Below are 27019 nucleotides of genomic sequence, written 5' to 3' on the forward strand. Positions count from 1 at the left end.
GCCAACTCATCCCTTTAAAACAGAACACATATTAATTACACAGGTTCTGTGGCTGATTAAGGAGGTAATTAAACTCACTTGGTGCCTTATTTGCATTAAATTAGCCTCAGAACCTGTGTAATTCATATGTGTTCTGTTTTAAAGGGATGAGGTGGCAACCCTGCTCATCACTACTTAACACATGCAACATGAAAAAAGTAAAACATTCCCCAGTAAACTATTTGTTAAAATGCTTGACCCAGCATTCACAGTTTACAACTTTCATGTTGCTATCTCAGTGCTGCTTCCCCAAATGTCAGATTTTCACATTAAAGAGTTAAGACTGGACAGTGAAGTCTTAAGCTAGTCTATTAGCATGGGGAGGAGCAAGGGAGTTCCTTTCCATCCTAGACTACAGAGCACTCTCTGTGTTTGTTTTTTCCACACACTATTGAGGGGACACAACTCTAGTCCTTGCATGCATGGTTTGCTTCATAGGACACTGCAAGAGAAAGGAGCCACCCTGGGCATCAGCTTAAACTGAAACTAATGCTGGCCATACATGCCCACTGGCTGAACGACAGATCAACTTCGGTCTAATGGGAATGACCACAGACTGATTGGATTTTGGATGGTCCCTCCTGAACTATGTGTATGGCCAGCTTAAGGTAATAAATAAAGATAAAGAAGCTACATATAGTATGGCTCATTTACACTTGCAGTTGGGGGGTGGGTGGCAAGACCCCCCCGACTGGGGGTGTACATATGCCGTGGCTGCTAAATGTGACCTATTCAAGTGAATAGGGCCACGTTGTGACTGTTCCTGACACCCTCACATCTAAAGCAGGTCTATGGGCTTGATGACATCAGGAACAGTCCACCACACAAAACCACTAGACTGCTTGGACGGACGTGGGCGGGGGGAGTTGGGGTGGTGGTTTGGGCAGGAGCCACAGGGCGGCGGTTTTGTGTGGAGAGGATTAGGACCCTTTCACACATGGCACGTCCATGCATGTGTGAAAGTGGCCTTAGGTAAGTATTTCTCTGTTCTCCAATCCCCTAGACACAAATGAGCAGTTGACCCATGCAGTGCGGACACAGCCCCAAAAAATGTTTGCCCAGAGTTGGGGGTAGATCCACGTACAACGGCGCATTAATCCGCCGGGCGTAGCGTATCTAAGATACACTACGCCGCCGTAACTTATCTTTTTTTTTTTCAAATCCACAAAGAATTGCGCGCCGTAAGTTGCGGCGTAGTGTATCTTTGGCGGCGTAATGGCGCGCCATTCAAATATCTGTGATGGGGGCGTGTTTTATGTAAATACGTTGTGACCCCACGTAAACAACGTTTTTTTTTAACTGTGCATGCGCCGTCCGTGGGTGTATCCCAGTGCGCATGCTCGAAATTAAACCGGAACAAGCCAATGCTTACGACGAGTGACGTCATTCTACGCAAATCCCTATTCGCGAATGACTTAAAAAATTCAAAATGCGAGGCGGGAACGACGGCCAGACTTAACATTGAGTACGCCTCATAATAGCAGGTTTAACTATACGCAGGAAAAAGCCGAACGCAAACGACGTAAAAAAAATGCGCCGGACGGACGTTCGTGGATCGCCGTAACTAGCTAATTTGCATACTGGACGCGGAATTCGACGGAAACGCCACCTAGCGGCCGCCAAAAATATTGCATCTAAGATCCGATGGCGTACTAAGACGTACGCCTGTCGGATCCATCCGAGATGCCGTTGTATCTTATTTTGTAGATGCAAAACAAAGATACGACGCGCAAAATTTGAAATTACGCGGTGTATCAATAGATAGGCCGGTGTAATTGTTCTGTGGATCTGGCCCTTGGCCTTTAAAGTGAAAGTCCATGCAAGATCTAAAATCCCTGCATCTATAGACACCAGGGATCTAACACCAACCTCTCTATCTCTGTAAAGAAAAAAAAAAAGAGTATACATAACTTTTTTTTGGAAGTCGATCTGACCCACTCCGACCGGATCCCATGCTGAGCTGTCAGCCATGGCTTCTCTGTGTAGGTGGGTGCAGAGGAGACAGAGGACAACAGAAGCCCCAAAGTAACTCTATGGGTAATGTAATTTCCCATTCGTTTCACAGCCGTTGTCCTCTGCAGAGCTTCCAGTGTTGGAGATCGGGTCGGAGTGGGTCAGATCGGCTTTCAAAAATGTATGTATACTCATTTTATTCTTTACAGGGATAGAGAGGTTTGTGTTAGATCCTTGGTGTCTATAGACGCAGGGATTTTAGATTTTGCATGGACTTCCACTTTAAGAGCCGGTTCACACTGAGGCGACTCGTCAGGCGACTCAGCCGCCTGACAAGTCGCGTCCCATTCTATTCAATAGAACCGTTCTAATAGGAGCGACGCAAGTCGCTCCGACTTAGAAAAAGGTTCTTGTACGACTTCGGGGGCGACTTGCATTGACTTCAATACAGAAGTCATTTTGCAAGTCGCCTCTGAAGTCGTCTTCAGGACGCCTTGCCGAGTCGCCCCTGAAGTCGTGCCCCCCAGTGTGAACCGACTCTAAAGCCTCGTATACACGATCCGATTGCTGGCAGGAGATTGTTTGATGACAGACTGTTGTCCTAAAATCTGACCGTTAGTACGCTCCTTCAGACAATTGTCCAACAGGCTAGTAAATTTTCGGCGGACAGCGGTCAGATTTTCGTATCGTCTGTACAAAAGTCCAAAGTACAAACGTGCATGCTCGGAATCAATGCTCACCAAACACGACATTAGCAGAAGGTGCCCAAAGGGTGGTGCTCAAGAGCTAAAATGTACACATATAGCTAGATTCACAAAGAGTTAAGCCGGCGTATCAGTAGATACGCCATCGTAACTCAGAATCTAAGCCGTCGTACATTTAAGTGTATTCTCAAATGGAGTTACACTTAAATGTAGCTAAGATACGACTGCCTGCGCCGTCGTATCGTAGCTGTCCGCCGGCCGCTAGGGGCGTGAACGCTGATGTACGCCTAGAATGCGTAAATCAGCGAGATACGCCGATTCACGAACGTACGCTTGCCCGTCGCAGTAAAGATACGCTGTTTACGTAAGGCGTTTTCAGGCGTAAAGTTAGTCGAACAAATAGCTGGACTAGCCAATGTTAAGTATGTCCGTCGTTCCCGCGTCAAATTTTTTAAATTTCGACGTCGTTTGCGTAAGTCGTCCGTGAATGGGGCTGGATGTAATTTACGTTCACGTCGAAACCTATACGTCCTTGCGGCGTACTTTGGAGCAATGCATACTGGGATATGTCCACGGACGGCGCATGCGCCGTTCGTTAAACACATCAATCACGTCCGGTCACAAATCATTTACATAAAACACGCCCCCCTGTTACTCATTTGAATTAGGTACACTTAGGCCGGCCCATTTCCGATACGCCGCCGTAACTTAGGAGGCAAGTGCTTTGTGAATACAGCACTTGCCTCTCTGACTTACGGCGGCGTAGCGTAAATACGATACGCCGCCTCAAAAATACGCCACCCTACGTGAATCCAGCAGATAGTACGTCACTACGTTCATGTTTGTTGTCCGACTATTGTGTGCCGTTGTATGCAAGACAAAATCCAGGCACACGCCCCTTTGACAAAAGTCTGATGCTCGATTGGCCAAAAATCTGATCGAGTGTACGACGTTTTAGTTGCTGCTGAGGACTCTACTATCAGTAATGAACTGTTTTGTTTATTTTTCATAAATGCAGCTGCAGTAAATCCATTAACCTCCTGAGACCCGCGCTATAGCCGAATGACGGCTACAGCGCGGATCTGAAAATCCAACTAGACGTCAATTGATGTCCGCCCCTTTGGGCGTTCCCCGTGCACGCTCCAGAGCGCGCAGCGGGGAAACTCTGTGTTGGCCGTGTCCCTTGGACACAGCCAATTACAGATCGCCGCGAACGGCGAATCAGAGTGGCCGTTTGCGATGCGATCTGTGCGGCCAATGAGAGATGATCTCATATGTAAACATATGAGATCATCTCTCATTGCCGTTTTACACAGAGACAGCGTCCTGTCTCTGGAGAGGAGACCGATCTGTGTCCCTTGTACATAGGGACATAGATTGGTCACCTCCCCCAGTCACCCCCCCCCCCTCCACCTACAGTTAGAACACAATGCAGGGAATACATTTAACCCCTTCCTCACCCCTTAGTGTTAACCCCTTCAATGCCAGTCACATTTATATAGTAATTAGTGCATATTTATAGCACTGATCGCAGTATAAATGTGAATGGTGCCAAAAATGTGTCAAAAGTGTCCGATGTGTCCGCCATAACGTCGCAGTCCCAATAAAAATCGCAGATCGCCGCCATTTCTAGTAAAAAAAAAAAATAATAAAAAATAATAATTCTGTCCCCTATATTGTAGGCGCTATAACTTTTGCGCTTATTGCGATAATTTTTTTTTTTTTTTTTTACCAAAAATATGTAGAAGAATACATAAACTGAGAATTTTTTTTTTAAATTGGCATATTTATTATAGCAACAAGTAAAAAAATATTGTATTTTTTTTCAAAATTGACGCACTTTTTTGTTTATAGTGCAAAAAATAAAAACCGCACAGGCGATCAAATACCACCAAAATAAAGCTCTACTTGTGGGGAAAAAAGGACGTCAATTTTGTTTGGGAGCCACGTCGCCCGACCGCGCAATTGTCAGTTAAAGCGACGCAGTGCGGAAGCTGAAATTTCACCTGGGCAGGAGGGGGGTATATGTGCCCTACTGGGCACATATAGTGGTTAAGGTCGAGATGAAAAGGAATACTTTTGTCTGAAACGTATCTAGTGTAAACCTAACATGGTCTAGCGCAGTAGCAGAAACCTTCATAAAGTAAATATGAGGGATTAGCGCTACGCTATCTTGACACGGCAGCAGAAAAATTCATAAAGTATACCTGGGATTTTCACTATGGTGTATTGACACAGCAGCAGAAAAAAAAATCACAAAGTATGTGTGGGATTAGCTCTATCTGTCAGTATAGCTAAGTAACATAGATGTTTGTGAATAATGTATACAGTATGACAGGATCCTTTCAGTATAATAGAAAAACGTGATATGTATGTGTGAGCTGTGAAATAGAAAAAGTGGATGTCTGTGACAGCATGATCATGAATTATATATCAATGAAGGACTGCGGAAGGAAAGCTGTATGCTTTCGTACTGCAAAGGGGACCCAACATTCGATAAAGGGGGGGAAAAGGGGAGGTGAGATTCCAGTCAGCCATTCGAATAAGCAGGGAAAAAACAAAACAAAAAACAACCTGACGGGTGTAGTGAATCAGTGTGAAGTCTCTATTGGCTGTTAATATACTCCTTGTTATTGGTTGCTGACATAGGAAGGAAGGCGAGTATAAAAGACATATCCTTCCTGGTTTCTATGGCAAGGCAGAAAAGGTCAGAGTGCTGAAATAACAAATGGTTACTGCATTCAGCAAGCTTGGAAAGTAGAGCTCAGGGCTGTGTGGGAGCTGGCATGGCTCTGCAGAGTGACACATTTCTCTCCATAGGCTGCTGGCAAAGGAAAGATGGCAGGGGGCTCTGTACACCCCCTGCTTGTATTTGTCTTCTGGCTTCATCACAAATGCTATGCTGTGCTGTATGCTTACACCGGAATATTTTACAGGGATGTCCTGGATTATTAATGGGGGGGGGAGAGGGACAAAGTAAGCAATATTTAAACAACCTTGTAGCCAGCAAGCCATAGACGATGGAAAAAAAAAAAAAATGCAACGTATTGCACAAAAGAGAAAAAAGTTAATTTAGATTAATAATACATACGGGTTGTGATGATGTGCACCGTACTGAAACCTAATTGCTATGGAGTGCAGCGTAATCGGGGAAATATATATTCTCATCCGTTGCTATGACTAACAGCATATTTTGGGGGAGATTTACTAAAACGGGCGCAGCTGTGCATAGTAACCAATCAGCGTCTAGCTTCAGGTGGTCAATTAAAGCTTTGACAATCAAACGTAGAATCTGATTGGTTACTATGCACAGCTGCGCCAGATTCTGTATGCACCAGTTCTACTAAATGTTCCCAAATGGGGATTCTAATATTCAGAATGGTTGTAAGTGTAAAACAGATTTGAGTAACGATTTATTTTTATTTTTTTACGCCTAGGTTCGTATGGGCTGATCGCACACAGGTATGACAATGCCGTCGCTGTATTGTAACGCTGAGTGACAGTATCTGGCAGGATCAAAAGGTAATATATTAAAAAACTGATGCAAAGGTAATAGGATGAAGCAGTACAGAGAGGTGCATTGCCTGCAGCCTCTGAAGTTTTTGCATTCCCGTGGGTGGAGAAAGCTGTACGCTGTGAGAAACGAGCGAATCTCTGTGCCTGGGAGTGACAGGCGTTTGAGTACAGCTGTCTGTACAAATTAAAGGGGTTGTAAAGGTTTGTTTTTTATTTTCTAAATAGGTTCCTTTAACCACTTGCTTACTGGGCACATATACCCCCCTCCTGCCCAGGCGAAATTTCAGCTTCCGGCACTGCGTCGCTTTAACTTACAATTGCGCAGTCGTGCGACGTGGCTCCCAAACAAAACTGACGTTATTTTTTCCCCACAAATAGAGCTTTCTTCTGGTGGTATTTGATCACCTCTGCGTTTTTTTTTTTTTTTTTTTGCGCTATAAACAAAAAAACGACAATTTTGAAAAAAAAAAACAATATTTTTTACTTGTTGCTATAATAAATATCCCAATTTAAAAAAAAAAAAAATTCTCAATTTATTACGTATTCTTCTACATATTTTTGGTAAAAAAAAAAATCGCAATAAGCGACTGGTTTACGCAAAAGTTATAGCGTCTACAAAATAGGGGACAGAATTATTATTTTTTTTAAAATGTTTTATTTTACTAGTAATGGCGGTGACCTGCGATTTTTTTATTTTTTTTTTATTGGGACTGCGACATTATGACGGACACTTTTGACACATTTTTGGCACCATTCACATTTATACAGCGATCAGTGCTATACAGTAAATATGCACTAATTACTGGAGGAGGTGACCGATCTGTGTCCCTATGTACAAGGCACACAGCATCGGTCTCCTCTCCCTGACAGGACGTGGATCTGTGTTTTTACACACACAAATCCACGTCCTTGTCTGTGTAACCGCCGATCGCGGGTGCCTGGCGGACATCGCGGCCGTCGGGCACGCGCATTGGCATCTCAGTGATGCGGCAGGAGCGCACGCGCCCCCCAGTGGCTGGAGGACGTATATAGAGAGTGCAGTGCTTTGGCCATGACTCCCCATGCCTGCCGTCGTTGCCAGTCAAACAGCCGAAGCTGCAAACCCAGAAGGAAGACCCAGTGAAGATAGAAGCTCCGAGGAGCCGTGACAGCGCATCACTGGAGGGTTTTGTTCTAAGGTAAGTCTGTCATAATGTGGTAGTATGCAATGTATACTAGCATATTGTACTATTATCCTCCAAGGGCCTAATTTGTGGGGATTTTGTCTTGCTGTTTACCATACCTCCCAACTGGGGAGATATGGGAATGAGGGACACCTATCAGCAAAAGTATGCAGGCATAGGACACACCCCTTGTCACGCCCTATTACAGGAGAATTGTAAAAAAAAACAAGATTAGTTAAACCCACAAGTGATATTTTTTTTTTTTTTACCACTACTATTTATATTGGCTTTTGGAATTTACAAATGCAGCAATTTGGAAATCAGATTAAAGTTTTAACGCTGGAATACACTTTTTGATAGATAAAAAGTGCATTTTATATAGCTCAGACCAAAATGAGGGACAAATGAAGAGGAATGAGGGACAGAGGGACTTTGGGACAGATCCACAAACGAGATACGATGGCATATCTACTGATACGCCGTCGTATCTCTGTTTCTAACTATGCGACTGATTCATAGAATCAGTTACGCATAGCTAGCCCTAAGATCCGACAGGTGTAATTGAATTACACTGTCGGATCTTAAGGATGCAATTCTAGGCCGGCCGCTAGGTGGCGAGGCCATTGCGGCCGGCGTAGAAAATGCAAATGAAGATTTACGGCGATCCCCGAACGTCCCGTCGATCTAAATCTACGTAGTTTCCGTCGGGTTACGTTGCGTAAAACTAGGGCTGAGTCCTATTTGACTAAGCCATGGTAAGTATGGCCGTCGTTCCCGCGTCGCAATTTAAACCTCAACGTCGTTTGCGTAAGACGTCCGTGAATGGCGCTGGACGCCATTTACGTTAACGTCTAAGAAAATGACGTCGGTGCGACGTCAGTTAGCGCAATGCACGTCGGGTAATTTACGACGGAGCATGCTCAGTACGTCCGGCGCGGGAGCGCGCATAATTTAACCACTTCCCTACCGCCTCATTGTGAAATGACGGCGGCAGAAAACCCCTCCTCGATCCGGGTGGACGTCATATGACGTCCTTCGTTCCCGGTGATCTAGGGCGCGTGCCCGCGATTGCCGCCGGGTGCCCGCGATTGTCCGTAATCACGGCAGGAGTGTGGATCTGTGTGTGTAAACACACAGATCCACACTCCTGTCAGCGGTGAGAAGACCAATGTGTGTTCCCAGTACAGAGGAACACACATCGGTCTCCTCCCCTTGAGAGTCCCCTCCCCCTACAGTTATAACACACCTTAGGGACACATATTAACCCCTTCAACGCCCCCTAGTGGTTAACCCCTTCCCTGCCAGTCACATTTACACAGTAATCAATGCATATTTATAGCATTAATCGCTATATAAATGTGAATGGTCCCAAAAACGTGTCAATAGTGTCCGATGTGTTCGCCCCAATGTCAGTGACATTAAAAAAATCGCAAATCGCCGCCAATACTAGTAAAAAAAATAATAAAATAAAAATGCCATAAATCTGTCACCTATTTTGTAGACGCTATAACTTTTGCGCAAACCAATCAATATATGATTATTGCAATTTTTTTTTTTTTTTTTTTTACCAAAAATATGTAGAAGAATACGTATCGGCCTAAACTGAGAGAAAAAAAAAAGTTTTTTTAAAAAAATTGTGATATTTATTAAATAAAAAAGTAAAAAATATTGTGTTTTTTTTTTTTTTAAATTGTCGCTCTTCTTTTGTTTATAGCGCAAAAAATAAAAACCGCAGAGGTGATCAAATACCACCAAAAGAAAGCTCTATTTGTGGGAACAAAATTATAAAACAATTGTTTGGGTACAGTGTAGCACGACCGCGCAATTGTCATTCAAAGTACGACAGTGCTGAAAGCTGAAAATTGGCTTGGGCAGGAAGGTGCGTAAGTGCCCGGTATGGAAGTGGTTAAATGGGACTCGCCCCATTAGATTGGGCACGCCTTGCGCCGGACGGATTTAAGTTACACCGCTGCAAATTTCCAGGTAAGTGCTTTGTGGATCGGGCACTAACTTGGGAAATTTGCGGCGGTGTAACTTAAATCGGGAAAGTTAAGTTGCGCCGCCTGGCTGTGGATCTGGCCCTTTGTTCCAAAAAAAAAAAATGACAAAAGTGTATATTTGATTGGTTTGTACAAAAGTGATAGTGTCTGCAAAATAGGGGATAGATTTATGGCATTTTGTATTATTGCTGTTTTTATTAATTAATTAATGGTGGTGATCTGCGTTTTTTTTTTTTATCGGGACTGCAACATTTTGGCAGACTGACCGGATACTTTGACACTATTTTGGGACCATTGACATTTATACAGTGATCAGAGCTTAAAAATAGCCACTGATTACTGTATACATGGCACTGGCAGGGAAGGGGTTAAACGTGAGGGGGCAATCAAGGGGTTAAAGGGTCACTAAAGGAAAAACATTTTTTTGCTGATATGACTGTTTACAGGGTATAGAGACATAAAAGTTAACTGATTCCTTTTAAAAATGATTACAAATAGATAAAAATCAATCATATAATGTGCCTGCACGTTAGTTTCACTTTTAAACTGGTTTCATGTTCTTGTGAACTAGAGAGACACACAGAACAAAAACAAACAAATCCAGGGCAGTGTTTTGTTTTTAAAATGAATCTGATTGGTTCTGTTAAGTTTTAGACACTCATAGGTAGATTCACAAAGAGTTAGGCCGGCTTATCAGTAGATAAGCCGACCTAACTCTGAATCTACACCGGCATTTGTTTAAGTGTATTCTCTAACAGAGATACACTTAAACAAAGCTAAGATAGGCCGGCTTGCGCCGTTCTATCTTAGCTTGCAATGTTTCTGTTGTCCGCTAGATGGCGCTTCCATTGCGGCCGGCATAGATTATGTAAATGAGGGGATACACCGATTCACGAACGTACGCCAGGCTTGCAATGCGCACTGGGAAATGTAGTCGCCCGGCGCATGCGCAGTGTAAAAAAATGTAAAAAAACTTGAGGTAAAGCCTCATTTCCATACAACACGCCCCCCTCCAAGTCATTTGAATTGGGCGCCCTTACGCCCGCTCGTTTTAGGCTACACCGCCGTAGATTAGCAGGTAAGTGGTTTGTGAATCACTACTAGCCTAACTAATTTACGGCGGTGTAGCCTAAAAAGGCTAGGCTAGGCCGCCCTAAAGTTAGGCCAATCTATGTGAATCTACCTAACAGTAATGACAGCTTAGACCACCGTGAAAAGCTCCCAGTACTGTGGTTATAAGGAGCCAGACAACCAGGAAGTGTGGAGATCACAGCAGAATTACAGCAACTTCAAAGCAAAAACGAACAATAAGGACATGAAACCAGTACTGCAGTAAGGTAAAGGAAGCTATTTAGCTAAAAAAAAATGTCCTTTAGTGATCCTTTAAGTGTGTTCCCTCAGCGTGTTCTAACTGTAGGGGGGATGAGTTGCCACTGACATGACAGAGATCGATGTGAAGGAGTTGACCATCTGAGAGTAGATGATGCAGGGTGTGTGCTTAGTAAGATCAGCTGGTCATCTCCTTCCTGTGTCATGACCTAAAGCAGGGGTCCTCAAACTATGGCCCTCCAGTTGTTCAGGAACTACACTTTCCATCATGCCTAGTCATGTCAGTGAATGTCAGAGTCTTGCAATGCCTCATGGGATGTGTAGTTCCGCAACAGCTGGAGGGCCGTAGTTTAAAGATCCCTGACCTAAAGTCTGACCAGGAAGTAAGGCAGAATTAATGGAGCAGTGTGTTTAAATAGCTATGATGACGGTAAGGTAAGCCAGTGAAGAATTAATATACAGCTGATTTATTTTTAAAAAATAAAGCGTAGCTCCACCCTATAGTGCAGGGGTGTCAAACTGGCGGCCCTCCAGCTGTTGCAAAACTACAAGTCCCATGAGGCATTGCAAGGCTAACAGTTACAAGCATGACTCTCACAGGCAGAGGCATGATGGGACTTGTAGTTTCGGAACAGCTGGAGGGCCGCCAGTTTGACACCCCTGCTATAGTGGAACTTCTACTCATCGAAACCCTCCCCCCCCCCCCTCCGGTGTCACATGATTTGACACCTTTCAGGGGGAGGGGAGTGCAGATACCTGTCAAAGACAGGTATTTGCACCCACTTCTGGGAGTCCTCTGCGGGTAGTACGTCACTTCCCGCCCCCACCCGTTGTGTTCTGGGAAACACTTGGCTCCCAGAACACAACAGGGCGAATGCGCCATGGGAAATCGGGCAGTGAAGCCGGAGTGATTTACTTCCTGATTCCCTCACCGAGGATGGCGGTGGGGGCAGCAGATAGACGAGCGATTGCTCGTCTTCTGCTGCAGACGTCGCTGGACTCCAGGACAGGTAAGTGTCCTAATAAAAGTCAGCAGCTGCAGTTTTTGTAACTGCTGGCTTTTAATACTTTTTTTTTAACAGCGGAGCTCCGCTATAAGTACATTAATGCTCTATTGGTACATAGGAGAGCTGGAACTTTTTAAAACAAAAAAAGAAAGTGAATAAAGGTGAACTTTGTCTTTAACCATTTACTGTCCCACCCCTCCCCCCGTCGCCCATGTACATATACTGCAGGGCAGTGGCTCCTACAGACGAAATCTCATAACTGAACATGATCGCCTCTTTTGGGTTTGTGGCGTGTGCCAGCAACCAGCTCCTGCTCTGATTGGACCCACTGCTCATTCCCGACAGAGGCAGAATGGTGGTCTGCCTATGTAAACTAAGCAGATCGTTATTCTGCGACAAGGGAAGACAGATTCTGTGTTTCTGCTTAGCAGAAACATGGATCTCTGTCTTCCCACAGTACAAGCAACCAGTTAGAAAGCACTTCCTAGGGACACATTTAACCCTTTGATCATCCCTGATGTTAACCCTTTCCCTACCAGTGTCATTCGTAAAGTGACAGCGCATATTTTTTTAGCAATGATCACTGTATTTGTGTCAGTGGTCCCCAAAAAGTATCACTTAGTGTTCGATTTGTCCGCCACAATGTCGCAGTCCTGCTGTAAGTCGCTGACCGCCGTCATTACTAGTAAAATAAAATAAAAATCCATAAAAATATCCCATAGTTTGTAGATGCTAAAACAAAGAAATACATGTAGCGTGTTTTTACCACAATTTTCGTTGTGCATTTTTTAATCTACCCAACAACAAATTGGCCAAAAATATATGCAAAACGCATTAAAAAAGTGTCAAAAATGTATGCATAGGTGTCATTCTTTTAATGTATTTCATGAAAATCAACGCAATGCGTAGTGCCTTTTTATATGTGTTTTGCATGCATTTCATCTGGGAAATATGAACATGTGACCAGTGGCGGCTGGTGGTAATTTTTTTGAGGGGGCGACAAACAGTACACTCCCCCAGTCGGTCATTAGAACCCCATAGCATCACCGGCAGCCTGCTGTTCCCCTGCTCTCCATGGGTGGCGGGGGCTTCCGTTTTCTCCCTTCTCCTCGTCAGCCAGGAGTCTTCTCTTTTTGGCCAATCGGAAAGTGAGTCTCACATCCGCTGATTGGCTGGATTGGGGGTCAGTGTTTCAACAGCGAATATTCATTCACTGACGTAACACCTGGGTAGGCTAAAGGCATAATGCTCCAATGCGCCATGAGCCCACCCTATTTTGAAGCCTATTAAAACCTATGGCTCTAACCATGTGCTTCAAAAAAACACCCAGCCGCTGTTATTCAGGCGCCCAGCATCCTGAAAGGGGCTGGAAACCTGAATAGGGGGTGGTAGCGGCGGCTGTGGATAGATTCGTGCTATGCCATGTTGTGCAGGGGGCGGCGCTCGCACCACTGCTTGTGACTCAAAAGAATACACTAATAAGAACACGTTGCGTTTTTGGTGCAATTTTGACCCAAGACTATTGGCTATAATGGAAGGTGCATTTTTTTTTTAAAACACACTAAAGATGCAGCAATCAGAACTTTTCAAAGGCGCAGCACACAGCCCAAAACGTAACATGACCACATTTCCAAACTACCATTCAGGGTCACCCCCCTTCCCAAAAATCAGCTTGTGCTGTAACGAATCACAGCACAGTGATTGGACACAAGAGGCGGGATTTATGATTTCTCCAATCACAAGCAGGGGGCGGGGACTGTACTCCTCCAGGCATTCCTGGCCAGGACAAGTACTGTCAGTGAGTAAAGCGGTGATGTGGCAGCCTTTTTTGGGGGCATTAGTTTGGCTTGGGGGGGGGGGGGGGGGGCTGTGTCAGTTTCATTTTGGGACACTGTACTGTCCTGGAATGAAGGTGCCCGGGACAGACCTGCAAAATGCGCGACTGTTTTGGGCAATCCGGGACACGTGGTCACCCTACCAAAACGCAGTGAACAGTATCATATCATTTAAAGGGGACTACTTTTCAAGCACTGAGCAGGTGTATTTCAGCATGCTAAAAACGCACAGGCATGAACGGGCCCTATTGAGATTATACAATCAGACCTTTGGGTCTCCCTGGGCGCTGTCGATGGAAACTGACATCAGAAGTTCCTGCTGTTGATTAGCAGGATCAGATGACAATTAATTACAAAAGTCATAGTTTAAAACTTTAAAAAAAGAAAAAAACTATTTAGACTTTCTTGTGTTCAACATGAAAGGGTCCCCTTTCTGCAGACCCCCCATTCATCTCCGATCAATATCTGTAATATTTCGGTAAGCTGCACACTCAGGAGGACATTTAAATCTTTCCTATGATGTGCAGTTCTAAAGCTTTGCATTGCTAATTACTTTTTTGCTATTAAGGCTTCAAAGACGCTGCTAAATACTATACTTGTCCTAAAGAGGGTTAAGTAAGCTTTCCCAGAAAGCAATTTGCAAGTGAGCGCTTCGGAGTGACCCAGGGCAAATCCTGATCCACCTCACCCAGCGCGCTTATACGCAGTTATTAAATGTACTACACTCTGTGACTGTGTTGTTTTAATGTCATTTCATAGGACACGATGAACCATTTAAATCTGTCTTTTGCGGCCTGTGGATTTCTTGGGATTTACCACTTGGGGGCAGCATCTGCGCTTTTAAAACACGGTCAGAAAATGCTGAAGACTGTCAGGATTTTCGCTGGAGCTTCTGCAGGTTCCCTGGTTGCTGCAGTTATGCTAACTGCACCGCACAAGATCAAGGTATTTGCTGAACGTTGAAAGAGATTTGAATGCATTCTTAAGAGATTCATATGAAATTTAACTATTTTCCCTTCAAACAGACGTGTAATGTTTTTTGCAGTAAGCATATATTTTGAGTTATTATTGCAGAGTTCACCTAAAGCAAATTGTGTATAGCTTTCACGTTGCAGTTACATCTATATTGTAGTCTCTTACCCCTAGCCTTCCTTGTCGGCCTTTGATTTTCTTTTGTTCAGGAGAGAAATCCATCATTTTCCCAATTCACGTTAAGCAGCATGGATAGAGGAATATCAACTGCCCACTATTGTATGAATGCTGAACAGTGCTGACATCTGACTGTATGCAAGGGCTGTTCAGCCAGGAATTTTCAGACTGGCTCCTCCAACAAAATATTGACTGGTGTATTGGGGTGGGCCGCTGCCAACAGGGCCGCCCACAGTTTGGATTTTGGCCATTTCAGCAGAAGCCAACAGTGGGGAAGATTTATTCAAACTGGTGCAGCTGTGCATAGTGACCAATCTACTTCAGTGGTGGTTTGTCCATTAGGGGCACTCGAGCGCCGCCCCCTCTTTCCAAGGTCACCACCCCATCCACCTTCTAGCGATTTGATGCTATATCCATCACTGTTGCCAGGGCCGGATTCCAGACAAGGCCAACAAGGCCAGGCCTCGGGGCGGCAGTGGGTGCAGGGGCGGCACTGTGGTTGAGAGGAGAGGACACTTTCACCACTTTCACTTTCACTTCGGGAGCTCCCCCCTGTCATTTTACGGATGGTGAGAGGAGAGAAAACTGAGGGAAGAGAAGGTGAACACCCCCCGCTTCTCAATGCAATTTTCAGCAGCAGCAAGCCCCCCCCCCCCCCCCCAGCCTCTCAATGTCAGCCCCCCCCCCCACTTCTCAGTGTCCTGCCAAAAAAGTCCCCCGGCGGATAATGTCCCCGAGGGGCGGTACTGAAGGACCCGGCCTTGGGGTGGCAAAGGGAGTAAATCTGGGCCTGACTGCTGCCACCCCCTATTCATGCGTCCGGACCCTTTCAGGACACCGGGCACCTAAATTACAGCCGCGGGCTGGTTTTCTTTTTATTTTAAGAGCCAGATGCTCGAAGAGGCTTCAAAATAGGGTGGGCTCGTGTCGCAGAGCATTGCGCAACAATCCCACCCAGGTGTTACAACAGCAAATTAATATTTGTAGTTGCAACAGTGATCCTCCTCCCAGTCATCAGGAAGCGGGTCTGATACCCATCACCTGATTGGCTGAAAGGACAGATGATCCTATTGGATGCCTAGGAGGAGGGGAGGAGACGCATGGTGGAAGCGAGGAGGAGAAGACATAGGAGCCGCTACCTGATACCCCAATGCCCACTGCAGTCTGATGTCTGCCAATGCCGATCCCTGCCACTCCTTGATGTCCGCCGCTGCCCGATCCCCGCCACCTAGATGGGGCAAGTGGACCGGCAGACAGTGAGCAGGGCGTGGGGGGGGGGTGGTTGTTTGCCACCCCCCAACAAAAAAACACGAGCCGCCACTGATCAGCTTGTTTAATTAAGCTTTGCTAATAAGCCCCCGTTCACACTGGTGTGACTTGTCATGCGATTTAACACGTCAAAATTGCATGACAAGTCACACCGGTGTGAACGGAGGCCTATTGTGAGCAATGGAACTGTTCAAATTGGTGCCACACTGATTTGAAATAGAAGTTCCTGCAATATTTCGGGTGATTTCGGGTTTGACTTGCATAGACATCTGTGCATTAAGTCGCACCTAAAGTCACACTGACCTGCAGCTTTGAAATGAAGTTGCATGATTTCAAAGTCGGATTTGGTGTGAACGGTGACTAAAACCTAGAAGCTGATTGGTTACAGCTGCACCAGTTACTGATAAAGAAATAACGACTAGCATTAACCAGTCCATTCAGCCAGGTGGTTTGAGAGTAGCGCAGGCATGTTCACCGACCAAGGAAGCTCTTTACAAGCGGGACCTGTCAGGGGGGGTGTTATTGTGCAGTCTGGTGGCAGACACACACGCACATTAAGATGATCCTATCACTTATTGATCCACCTGGAGCATATATTGGGACATGCTCGGCACACAGAGCTGCAGACCAATGGGTTATTGTGAACATTGGGCCAAATTCTCAAAAATCTTGCTTAACGTAACTTTAGGGAGTTAAGTTACACTGCCGCATTTTTCCGAAATTAAGTACCGATTCTCAAAGCACTTACCCGGAAAATTGCGGCAGCGCAACTTAACTCTGTCCGTCGCAAGGCGTTCCTAGTTTAAATGGGCGATTCCCATTTAACTTGGGCGCGCTCCCGCGCCGGACGTACTGCGCATGCGTGTGACGTCATTTTTCCAGACGGGCAGCGCGCGAACGTAATTTACGCCGGGCTTTGTGGATCGCGACGGGACAATAAAGTTGCGTCGGGAAAAAAAAAAAATACGCGCCCGGAAAAAAAATTCAAATTTAAAAAAAAAACGCGGCGATCGAAAAAAAGGTCTGGTTTTACATGGTGTACTAACTTTCCACATTGTAAAACCAACCCTAATTTTGCGCAAGCAAATCGGAACTTACGCAGAAACCACAATGCTTAAAAGCTTTGTGGATCTGCTTAAGTCCTCATTTGCATACGCAAAGCGGCATTTCAATGAGAAATGCCCCCAGCGGCGGATGCGGTACTGCATCCTAAGATCTGACAGTGTAAGTGTCTTACAGATGTCAGATCTTCTGCCTAACTTTGGAAAAATCCTTTTGAGGATCGTTTCCAAAGTTAGGCACAGAGATACGCAGGCTGAACAGCAGTTCCGCCTGCGTATCTCTTTTGAAGATTTGGCCCCATTATGCCTAATCGAATGCATTGATTTTATATATTTCTCTTCATTTTAATAAAAGGTTTTGCACCAGAGCCTATGCGCTCTTTTCTTTTGTTTGTGTTCACAATATTCAGTGCCTGGTGATTCAGAGCAGCAAGGTGGTGAATTTGGAATGCTATTAAATCCTTTATAGGAAGACAGCAATTTTGGGACTCCGCTCTATACCATATATCCCAGGCATGAGCGCCTGACTATTTTGTGTACCAGTTTCTGTGTACACCAGTTTTAAAAAATCTCACCCAGTGTATGGCAAGACTGGTACTTACATGCCCTTAATTCAAGGAGATATTGGCTATGTGGTAATAGGTCAATATAAGACTGGGAAAGGGTTGAGAGAGGCTACAGTAAGACTTTAACCTTTTGGCGCCGGACGCACGCAAATATGCGGCTTCTTGATGGGTGGGCCTTAGAGCATTCTTCCAGCACCTAATGGAAAGCTCCTGATCACTGCCTGAGATTGGGAGCATTTTGATCATGTGGCCACCATGACGGCCAATCGCAGCGGTCACATGATCGTGAACCCCGCCCCACCTCCCATCATCATAAACCCCTTAAAGAGCCAGGAGACGCTGACTCCGGGGGGGTTAAAGCTGATATAAATGGCACAAATCAATGCAGCTCTGTTACCCTTAATACATTATAAAATATGTGTTTTTAACACAAGGAGTATACCGTATTTATCGGCGTATACCGCACACTTTTTTGCCCTGAAAATCAGGGCAAAATCGTGGGTGCGCGGTATACGCCGATGCCCGTTTTCCCGCACCGAGTTTGAATACTGCGCCGACATATACCGAGCGCAGTACACTCGTGTATTGTCGGGCAGTCTCGGCTCCTCCCGCGCTGACGTCCTGGACGTACAGGACGTCAGCGCGAGAGTAGTCGAGCATTGCCGACAATACACGAGTGTACTGCGCTCTGTATATGTCGGCGCAATATTAAAACTCGGTGCGGGGAGGACGCGAGGACGCCGCAGAAGGACGCCGGACCCGACGAAGTGGACACCCGAAGCCACAGACGGACGCCGGACCCGACGAGGCCGCCAATGGACGCCGCGCAAGACACCAAAACTGTAAGTACAAAACTTTTTTCCACAGGAATTCGGGGCAACTTTAGGGGTGCGCGCTATACGCGAGAGCACGCTATACCCCGATTAAATACAGTAAGTACCTGATTGTGACCTGGCATCAAATTATGCCATGTACAGACGATCGGACATTCCGACAACAAACCCGTGGATTTTTTCCAACGGATGTTGGCTCAAACTTGTCTTGCATGCACACGGTCACACAAATGTTGTCAAATTACGAACGTCAAGAACGCAGTGTTGTACAAGATGTATGACGATCCGAGAAAAATTAAGTTCAATGAGCAGTGCGGCTTTTCTGCTTGATTCCGAGCATGTGTGGAATTTTCTGCATCGGAATTGTGTACACACAATCGGAATTTCCGACAAAAAAACGTGTTGTTGGAAAATTTGAGAACCATCTCTCAAATGTTCGATGGAGCCTACACATGGACAGAATTTACGACAACAAGCTCCCATCGAACATGTGTTGTCAGAAATTCCGATCGTGTGTATGCAGCATAACAGTCTTTGTACCACGGGGCTGGAGTGTGAAATAAAGGAAGCAGCACCAGGAACCAATCAGTTCATTGGCTAATAGGAAGCAGAAAAAGAATGACGGAGCGATGAGCTCATCACTGTGCTGCTTCTCCATTCACAGGTTGGGGCAGGTCCAGGACAACCGGGGCTCAGAGGGAAAGGGTTTAAAGAGGAAGTAAACCTATAAACAAAAATGGGGAAAAAAAAACTGCAAGACACAGGCATAATGAGCTCATTATGGATTACTTACCTAAGATCGAAGCCCCCGCAGTGGTACTCGATCACCTCCTCGGTCGCCGCCATCTCCCCCGGAGTGACTTCCGGGTATCGCTGCTCTGGCGTTGTGACTGGCCAGAGCAGCGATAACGCCACGCCTTCACTAATGTCACGCTAAGTGCGCCTGCACCATAGACATCGGTGCCGATTTTTGGAAAATATCTCCTTAACTGTGTAGGTTAAGGAGATAATTCTTGCACCTACAGGTAAGCCTTCATCTAGGCTTACCTGTAGGTTAAAGTGGTCTGTTAGGCCTCGTACACACGATAGGTTAAACAGAGGACAACGGTCTGATGGACCGTTTTCATCGGTCAAAACCGATCGTGTGTGGGCCCCATAGGTTATTTAACCATTGGTTAAAAAAAAGCCAACTTGCTTTAAATCGTTAGTAGGCACACCCATCGGTTAAAAATCCACGCATGCTCAGAATCAAGTCGACGCATGCTTGGAAGCATTGAACTTCGTTTTTTTCAGCACGTTGTTGTGTTTTACGTCACCGCGTTCTGACACGATCGTTTTTTTAACCGATGGTGTGTAGGCGCGACGGACCATCAGTCAGCTTCATCGGTTAACCGATGAAAACGGTCCATTGGTCCGTTCTCATCGAATTTTGGCCAATGAACTGAATTGTCCCCTAAGAGCTTGACGCGCCTAAACGCGTTACATGTGTTTACAAGCGTCAAGCTTTTTTCTTCTTCCAAAGGCATCTAGGAAGGATAGAAAGGTGTCCATGAGACCTTACAGCTGTTGTAATATATCAGCCACACTGTAAATTTATATTCAGTGAGTATACCGACCTATAGCCATGCACTGTGAGGAAGAATCCTATAGCATGACTGTTGTACAGCACTGCAGAGCAGAAAGCAGACTGCATATGTAATGAGCAAATATTACTGCATATAGTGTGTGTGTTTGTGTGTGTGTGTGTGTGTGTGTGTGTGTGTGTGTATGTGTATATATATAATATATATATATATATATATATATATATATATATATATATATATATATATATATATATAGAGAGAGAGAATTAAAAAATGTACATAGAAACAAGTATTTTTTTACATCCTGATAAGGTAATTTTGCATACAGCTGCTCTTCTCCAGTGTAATCACATTTTATTTCAATTTAGTTAGACATTTATTTAATCAGATCCAATCTCAAGATGACCATATGCAATAAAGTGCTTGCTAGAGAATGTTCTTTTGTACTAAAGTGGTTTGTGAAAACAGTAACTAATTCCTTTGCCAAAATAAAGTATAGTGTTATAAAACAGAAGCGTGGCAAGCCAAATACTATTGCAACTGCTTCATTGTGTTTATTGTGTATTGGTCAATCAGGTAAGAAAAATAGACCTTCAGAAATAACATGTTTGGGGAAAAAAATACTAAAAATAAAAATTCTACAGATTGATTTTTTTTTACTAGTGACTTTCACCTGAGAAGGAACTTTCTAACAATACATTTTTTTTATTTAAAATGTGATGTTTGTTGAGACCTTTATTTGAATTGTCTGGATAGCCATGAAATAAAATATCATTGCAGGCAGAAAATAAGCCATGAAATAGGAGATTGTAGCAATTCCGAAGCAATTTTGCAATTGCCTCTCCCCTTTAATGAGTGCAAACAGTTACATTGATTGTCCCCAGGCAGGCATTGGTGCCACAAGGAATTCCGAATGTTGAAATTTAGATTTTTCTGTTAATATCTTCAGAGATGAATATATTGTGTGCTGTTCAATGACTGCCTCTTGTTGCATGGCCTGATATTTAGAAGTGGCGCAAAGGATTCAGCAGAGGTTATGATAATCATGCCTTGTGTGGGTTACACACCAAGCAAAAATGAGCACTTGAAAGTCTACAGAGATTCTCAGACTTGTTGAAAAATCCCTGGGGAAGATTGAAGATGTTCAGGAAAGGGAGCAAATATTTCATAGTGCAAGAATGATTACGCTGCGAATAAGTTATTTCCATCTGTGAGAGCTGTCCTTGATGTGTGGTCATTTGTATGAAGCCGTAATACATGGACTGTCTGATATTCTCTCTATCTCTGAACTCAGGATCACTTTTACCGCTTGTAAAATTGACCGTCTTTATTAAACTTGCAAACCATCCAGAAAAAACAAAATATATATTTTGCTTTAGCAAATGAATGCAAAATAGTTCAGAGCAACGGAAAGCAAGAGATTGGCTCACCGCTACTATACCGGTCCTGAACTGGTGTTTGGTTTCCCATCTGCTTCAGGGGTCCCAAAATGGAGGCTTTCACAGTTCAGCAACCTTGGCTCAGTCCCAAGTTATTCCACCTTGTTCACTGTGGCCCAGATTCACATACATTGGCGCATATTTATGCCGGCGTAGCGTATCGAATATATGCTACGCAGCGCAGTGAGGCAAGCCCAGTATTCAGGAAGCCAGTGCTCCCACTCGCTCTCAAATCTACGCTGGGTTTCCATGGCGTAAGCCAGCGTAGGTGGAAGTGGGCGTGAGCCATGCTAATAAGGCATGACCCCATGCAATTGATGGGCCAAACGCCATAGAAGTACTTAAAATGAACGGCGCATGTGCCGTCCCGTGCCCGCATCCCAGTGCGCATGCTCAGAATCACGTCAAAACAACTGCCTAAGATACGTTGAATTACTGCCTACGACGTGAACGTAACCTACGCCTAGTCATATTCACGTACAGCGTAAACGACAAAAGATACAACGGCTTGTGTTCCCTGGTCCATAACTTTGCATGAGTTGCGCCTCCTATATGGGGAATAACTTTACGCCGGACGTACGACTTACGCAAACCATGTATATTATGCGCTGGGCGCAACTACGTTCATGAAACGGCGTATCTGTCTCATTTGCATATGTGCATAGAAAATCAATGGGAGCGGAAAATGCGCACAGCGTAAATATGCGCCCACAATACGACGGCGTAGGCAAGTTACGTCGGTCGTAGGAAGCCTATTTTTAGGCGTATCTCAGATTGTGGGCACGGCGCACAGATACAACGGCGCATAGTTGCACTTACGCGGCGTATCTCGAGATACGTCGGCATAAGTACTTTGTGAATATGGGCCATAATGTCCTGCTCACTCCCTCAGACAGGTGCCAACTGTCTGCTCTTCCTTTTTTGGTTGCGCTGGGTTAACCCCTTTAGGACCAAAGTCTCTGTAATCAGGGTTTGGACATTCTTCCCTCCCAAACACTCTTCAAACCTCCAAAATTCCGGGTCCCTAATATGACTTGGCAGTTCAGAGAGTACTGAAAATCAGTTCTCTCCTCTCCAACTGGACTACCCCAGAACCCCTCACCTGTATGGTGAGTACTAAAATGTAACTTGACTGGCCAGTGCAGAGCCCTGAACTCAACCCAATAGAACGACTTTGGGATGAATTGGAGTGGAGACTGAGCCAGGTCTTCTCGTCCACATCAATGCCTGACCTCACAGATGCGCTTCTGGAAGAATGGTCAAACATTCCCATGGACACACTCCTAAATCTTGTGGACAGCCTTCCCAGAAGAGTTGAAGTTGTTATAGCTGCAAAAGGTGGACCAACTCAATATTGAACCCTATGGACTAAGACTGGGATGCCATTAAAGTTCATGTGCGTGTAAAGACAGACGTCCCAAAAATGTTGGTAATATAGTGTATGTTTAGGCCTTCTTCAGACTGATACGTTGCAGTAATGTATGTTTTATCACAATGATAACAAAAGCGATCTGTGCAGTGTGTTGCAGCACTATTGACATCATCGTGACTCAGCCATTCAAATGGCCAGAGCCCGTGAAACCGAAAGGAAGACCAGGTAAAGATGGTGACAATGCTCTGCTGGAGTGCTTACATAACCGACCCCTGCCTCAGGACTGTGCCTGAAGTTAGAGCTGTCCGCTCCTTGTAGAGGCGACATTTGCCACTGCTCCTACAAACACCTCCTTTGACCACCAATACAACAGTACCCCACCTACCACTATTTTCTACTGTGCCTGCCCTCCACTTCTTACCACCATGCCTGAAATATCCCCATCAATTTGAAGCTGCCTCCTATTCCTCCCACATCATACCTTCCCCCCCAACCCTCACCACTGTTTTTCTCTCTCTCTCTCTCTCTCTCTCTCTCTCTCTCTCTCTCTCTCTCTCTCTCTCTCTCTCTCTCTCTCTGGCCCCTCTTCACTCACAGCTGCACCAACACCTGTCATTGCACTCGCTGTCACTGCATAGATTGCATGCCTCAGCTTATGCTACCATTTTACCAATGCATACTTGTGTGCTCTTCACTATTTCAGTGATGTGCCCCTCCCTTTTTAGCCTTCAATGAGCTAGTAGTAGGGTAAACCTGCCTAGTCCTGCAACAGGTTTTGAAGTAATCTTGTTTCCTAAAGTTGAACTACCCCAAGTGCCATACACCCTACTTATCACTATCATGTGGTTTATGTATGAAAAAATTCTATCAGGTATTTCCTATTATTCCTGGATGATTGGGCTCCTTGTTGCTTTGCAGCTGTCATGTCTTTTAGAATTATCATGCTGTAAGAAGTCATTCCTTGTCATTCTTCACATTGCATGTGACAATGTCACTATCAGGGTTACATTTATTATGTTTCCCAACAGCCCCTCCATAGAAATAAATGGAAAATAAGCAGAGATGCAGTGATGCATAACCGATGGCCCCTTTTTATAAGAATGAATGGTGATTCCAAGCTAAGAAATTATGTAGGGTGGCTTGCAGATTATAGCAGGCCATACAGCCTAGATTAGGGAGTTGGGGGGGGGATGGGGATTTACAGATAACTGTATCTCCTTTTAAATACTTTCCTCTTGTAATGTGATATACAAGGTGCAGTTGTACGGTACTGTTGCCATTTTATGTATGCCTTTATAGATGAAATTATTTGCTGTTGTGTTGCAATGTGCTTTGACTCAGCTATGTATGCTGTTGTGGTTTAACATAATTTGCTGAGCAAGGATCAAATAATGTAAGCGTGATAAAACAAACAGGTTTGTGGGGGTGGCACATGAGGTGTAATGCCTTGTACACAAGATCGGAATTTCCGATGAAAAAAAGTCAGATGGGATTTTTTTCATCGGATATTCCGACCGTGTGTGGCCCACACACGGTCAGAATATCCGATGAAAAAATCCCATCTGACTTTTTTTCCGTCAGAGTTTAGAAATAGAACATGTTTTATTTTTTTCCGAAATTCTGATCGTCTGTCTGGAACTCCGACGGAGAAAAAAAACATGCATGCTCAGAATCGGATCAAGTCGGAAGCATTGAACTTCATTTTTCTCGGCTCGTCATAGTGTTTTACGTCACCGCATTTTGGAAGGTTGGAATTTGGTCTGACGGTGTGTATGCAAGACAGCTTGAACAGAATTCCGACGAAAAATTCCATTGAAATTTTATCCCATCGGAAATTTCGATTGTGTGTACACGGCATAAGTCATGTCTTGGTGAAGTTTCTATTGTGCAATAAAATAATTTTTTCCTGCATCTCTCACTGGTGTGCTGACAACTTTGAAGCCCATTCGATTCATTTTTGTACACTTTTTCAATGGATCAGGTCTATAATGGTTGTATTTAGCGAACATATAGATTTTTTTTAAAGTTATCACAGTAACAATCACATTTTATTAGTATCTCATCCTTGAGACCTACATTTACTCATCAATAAGTATGTTTGCTGCAGATTTGACACACTGCAAGTAAGGATTTGGTGCAAAATCTTCATTTGTACTTGCTGACATTTGGCCTCTAACATGTAAACCTCAAGTATGCTTAGACAACATTAAGCTGTTTGTTTTGTATGGTCAAATACGAATAAAAAATCTATGTTCAGATACAATGTTTCAGTCTGTTTGTGAAGCACTTTATGCAGTGCAAAACAAGTCAAGTGATGTCCTGTACGTCACACAACAAAAAAAAAAATGCCTTTATAAAAAGAGCAATGTTAAATCCTGTGCAAAATAAACATAACCAAGGTTTAACCTAGGCTGGCCTTGCTGGCTTTTATACCAGTTATGTTATGGGCAAGTAATGTACATTTTTTCAGCGTTAATGTAGTATTGAAGTGGTATTTCATTGTCTGTACACTGTGTGCTTTTTTTCAATCCAATAAACCATTTTCAATTATTAAATGAACCGCAGACCATTCTAGGTGCTCATGGGTTATATCTTTGAAGAAGCACATACATTAGCTATTATCTTGTATATAACCCCCTTAGAAGATATTTATATAGATGGGCTTGTGTTCATAAACTATTTCACAGTCCGAGAATGAAAGCTTGTGTACTGTGCTAGTTTACTAAAGAAAAAAACAAACACTGCATTACAAACAAAACTCATCACCTTCGAGAAAAACATAAATCCATTATGGTCTTCTGGTACTTGTTGTTTTTTTTTTTTTTTTGGAACTACCCATGGTCTTAATGCCTTGTACACACGATTGGAATTTCCGATGGAAAAATTCCAACGGAATTTTTTCATCAGATATTCCGACCGTGTGTGTGCCCCATCAAAGTTGTTTCCTTTGGAAATTCCGTCGGACTTGAAAATGTTCTCTTTTTTTCCGGAAATCCATTAGTCTGTATGGAACTCCGATGGAGAAAAAAAACATGCATTCTCAGAATCAAGTTGACGCATGCTCAGAAGCATTGAATTTCATTTTCTCGGCTTGTCGTAGTGTTGTACGTCATCGCGTTTTGGACGGTCGGAATTTGGTGTGACAGTGTGTATGCAAGACAGCTTGAACGGATTTTTCTGACGGAATTCCGGAGTTTATCCTGACGGAAATTACGATTGTGTGTGCAGGACATCAGAACAATAATATACCAGTCTGAAACAAAAAATTAAAGCCACATACAAATAAAAAAAAGGGTTGGCTAGTAAAAACACTCTTAAAAATGCTAAGTAGATCCAGAAGTATAGGAACCTTTTTCCACTTCCTGTCCTGGTAACTGTAGAAGATCTCCCAGCGGGAACAATGATGTTAGTAAAAAATTTGCAGTATAACCCTTCCTTACTCTGCTTACAAAGGTTTTATTACTTCCCATGCCCCTTACAGAGAGACATTTCTTACTTCCTGCCCTGGTGCCTAAGCAAGAGATAAGGAGAAACCTCCCCAGTAGCTACAGAAAGTGCAATGAAACCTGGCACGTCTGCATTCTGTTCAAAGCTAAAATATATCATTTTAAATCACTATAAATCGCTCAAGATTAAGATTTTTTTTTATGTATTATCTGCATTTAACTGTTCAAATTGAATCTCAAAATTCTATGAATTCCAATTAGGTGTTATTCTGGTTTTAGGAAAGTAAGGATTTCATTTTCCAGTTTTCTGAAGATGTTAGAAAACAAACATTTGGAGCACTTACACCAAGATATGATTTTCTGAAATACTTAAGGTATTTATGACAACTACTTATTTTTGAGAGTGTTTACTCTAAGACTAAGGTTTAGCTTTTATGACTATATAAACACTAATCTCTGTGTCTTATGTACAGTGATACAAATGCATGTGACGTTCCTCCTAAACCTACAGGAATGCAGAATGTGTGTTAATTATTTATTGCATGCTGAATAATTAAATATGAGTAATGTTTATTATTTCTTTGCCACAGGGAAGGCATAGAAACTATTCTCCCTGCTAATGCTCATGATGCAGCTCAGAACCGTCTCTACATATCAGTCACTAACACCAAAAGCTGGGAGAATTCCCTGGTTTCAAGTTTTGCCTCTAGAGAAGAGCTTGTTGAGGTAAAAAGTGTGCTGTCATTGACTGC

At 44.0% G+C, this 27019-nt stretch overlaps 1 protein-coding gene across 6 annotated transcripts in view; it reads left to right on the plus strand.

The window, feature by feature from the left end:
- The first annotated feature begins 394 nt into the window (after positions 1–394).
- PNPLA4 (patatin like phospholipase domain containing 4) overlaps positions 395–27019 on the plus strand; it is a 125961-nt gene continuing 99336 nt past the window's right edge. For 4 of the 6 annotated variants that reach the window (XM_040338154.1, XM_040338153.1, XM_040338151.1 and 1 more), the window contains exons 1-5: positions 5302–5403; positions 6134–6218; positions 14306–14491; positions 26547–26641; positions 26858–26993. In XM_040338154.1, the coding sequence (XP_040194088.1) occupies positions 14312–14491; positions 26547–26641; positions 26858–26993 (411 nt within the window). In that variant the 5' untranslated portion in view covers positions 5302–5403; positions 6134–6218; positions 14306–14311. Of the gene's footprint in view, positions 648–5301; positions 5404–6133; positions 6219–14305; positions 14492–26546; positions 26642–26857; positions 26994–27019 lie in introns of those variants that run through there. The other 2 variants (XM_040338150.1, XM_040338152.1) reach the window with 2 other exon arrangements.

The sequence above is a fragment of the Rana temporaria genome, chromosome 2 (assembly GCF_905171775.1).
Source record: "Rana temporaria chromosome 2, aRanTem1.1, whole genome shotgun sequence".
NCBI classification, from domain to species: Eukaryota; Metazoa; Chordata; class Amphibia; order Anura; family Ranidae; genus Rana; species Rana temporaria.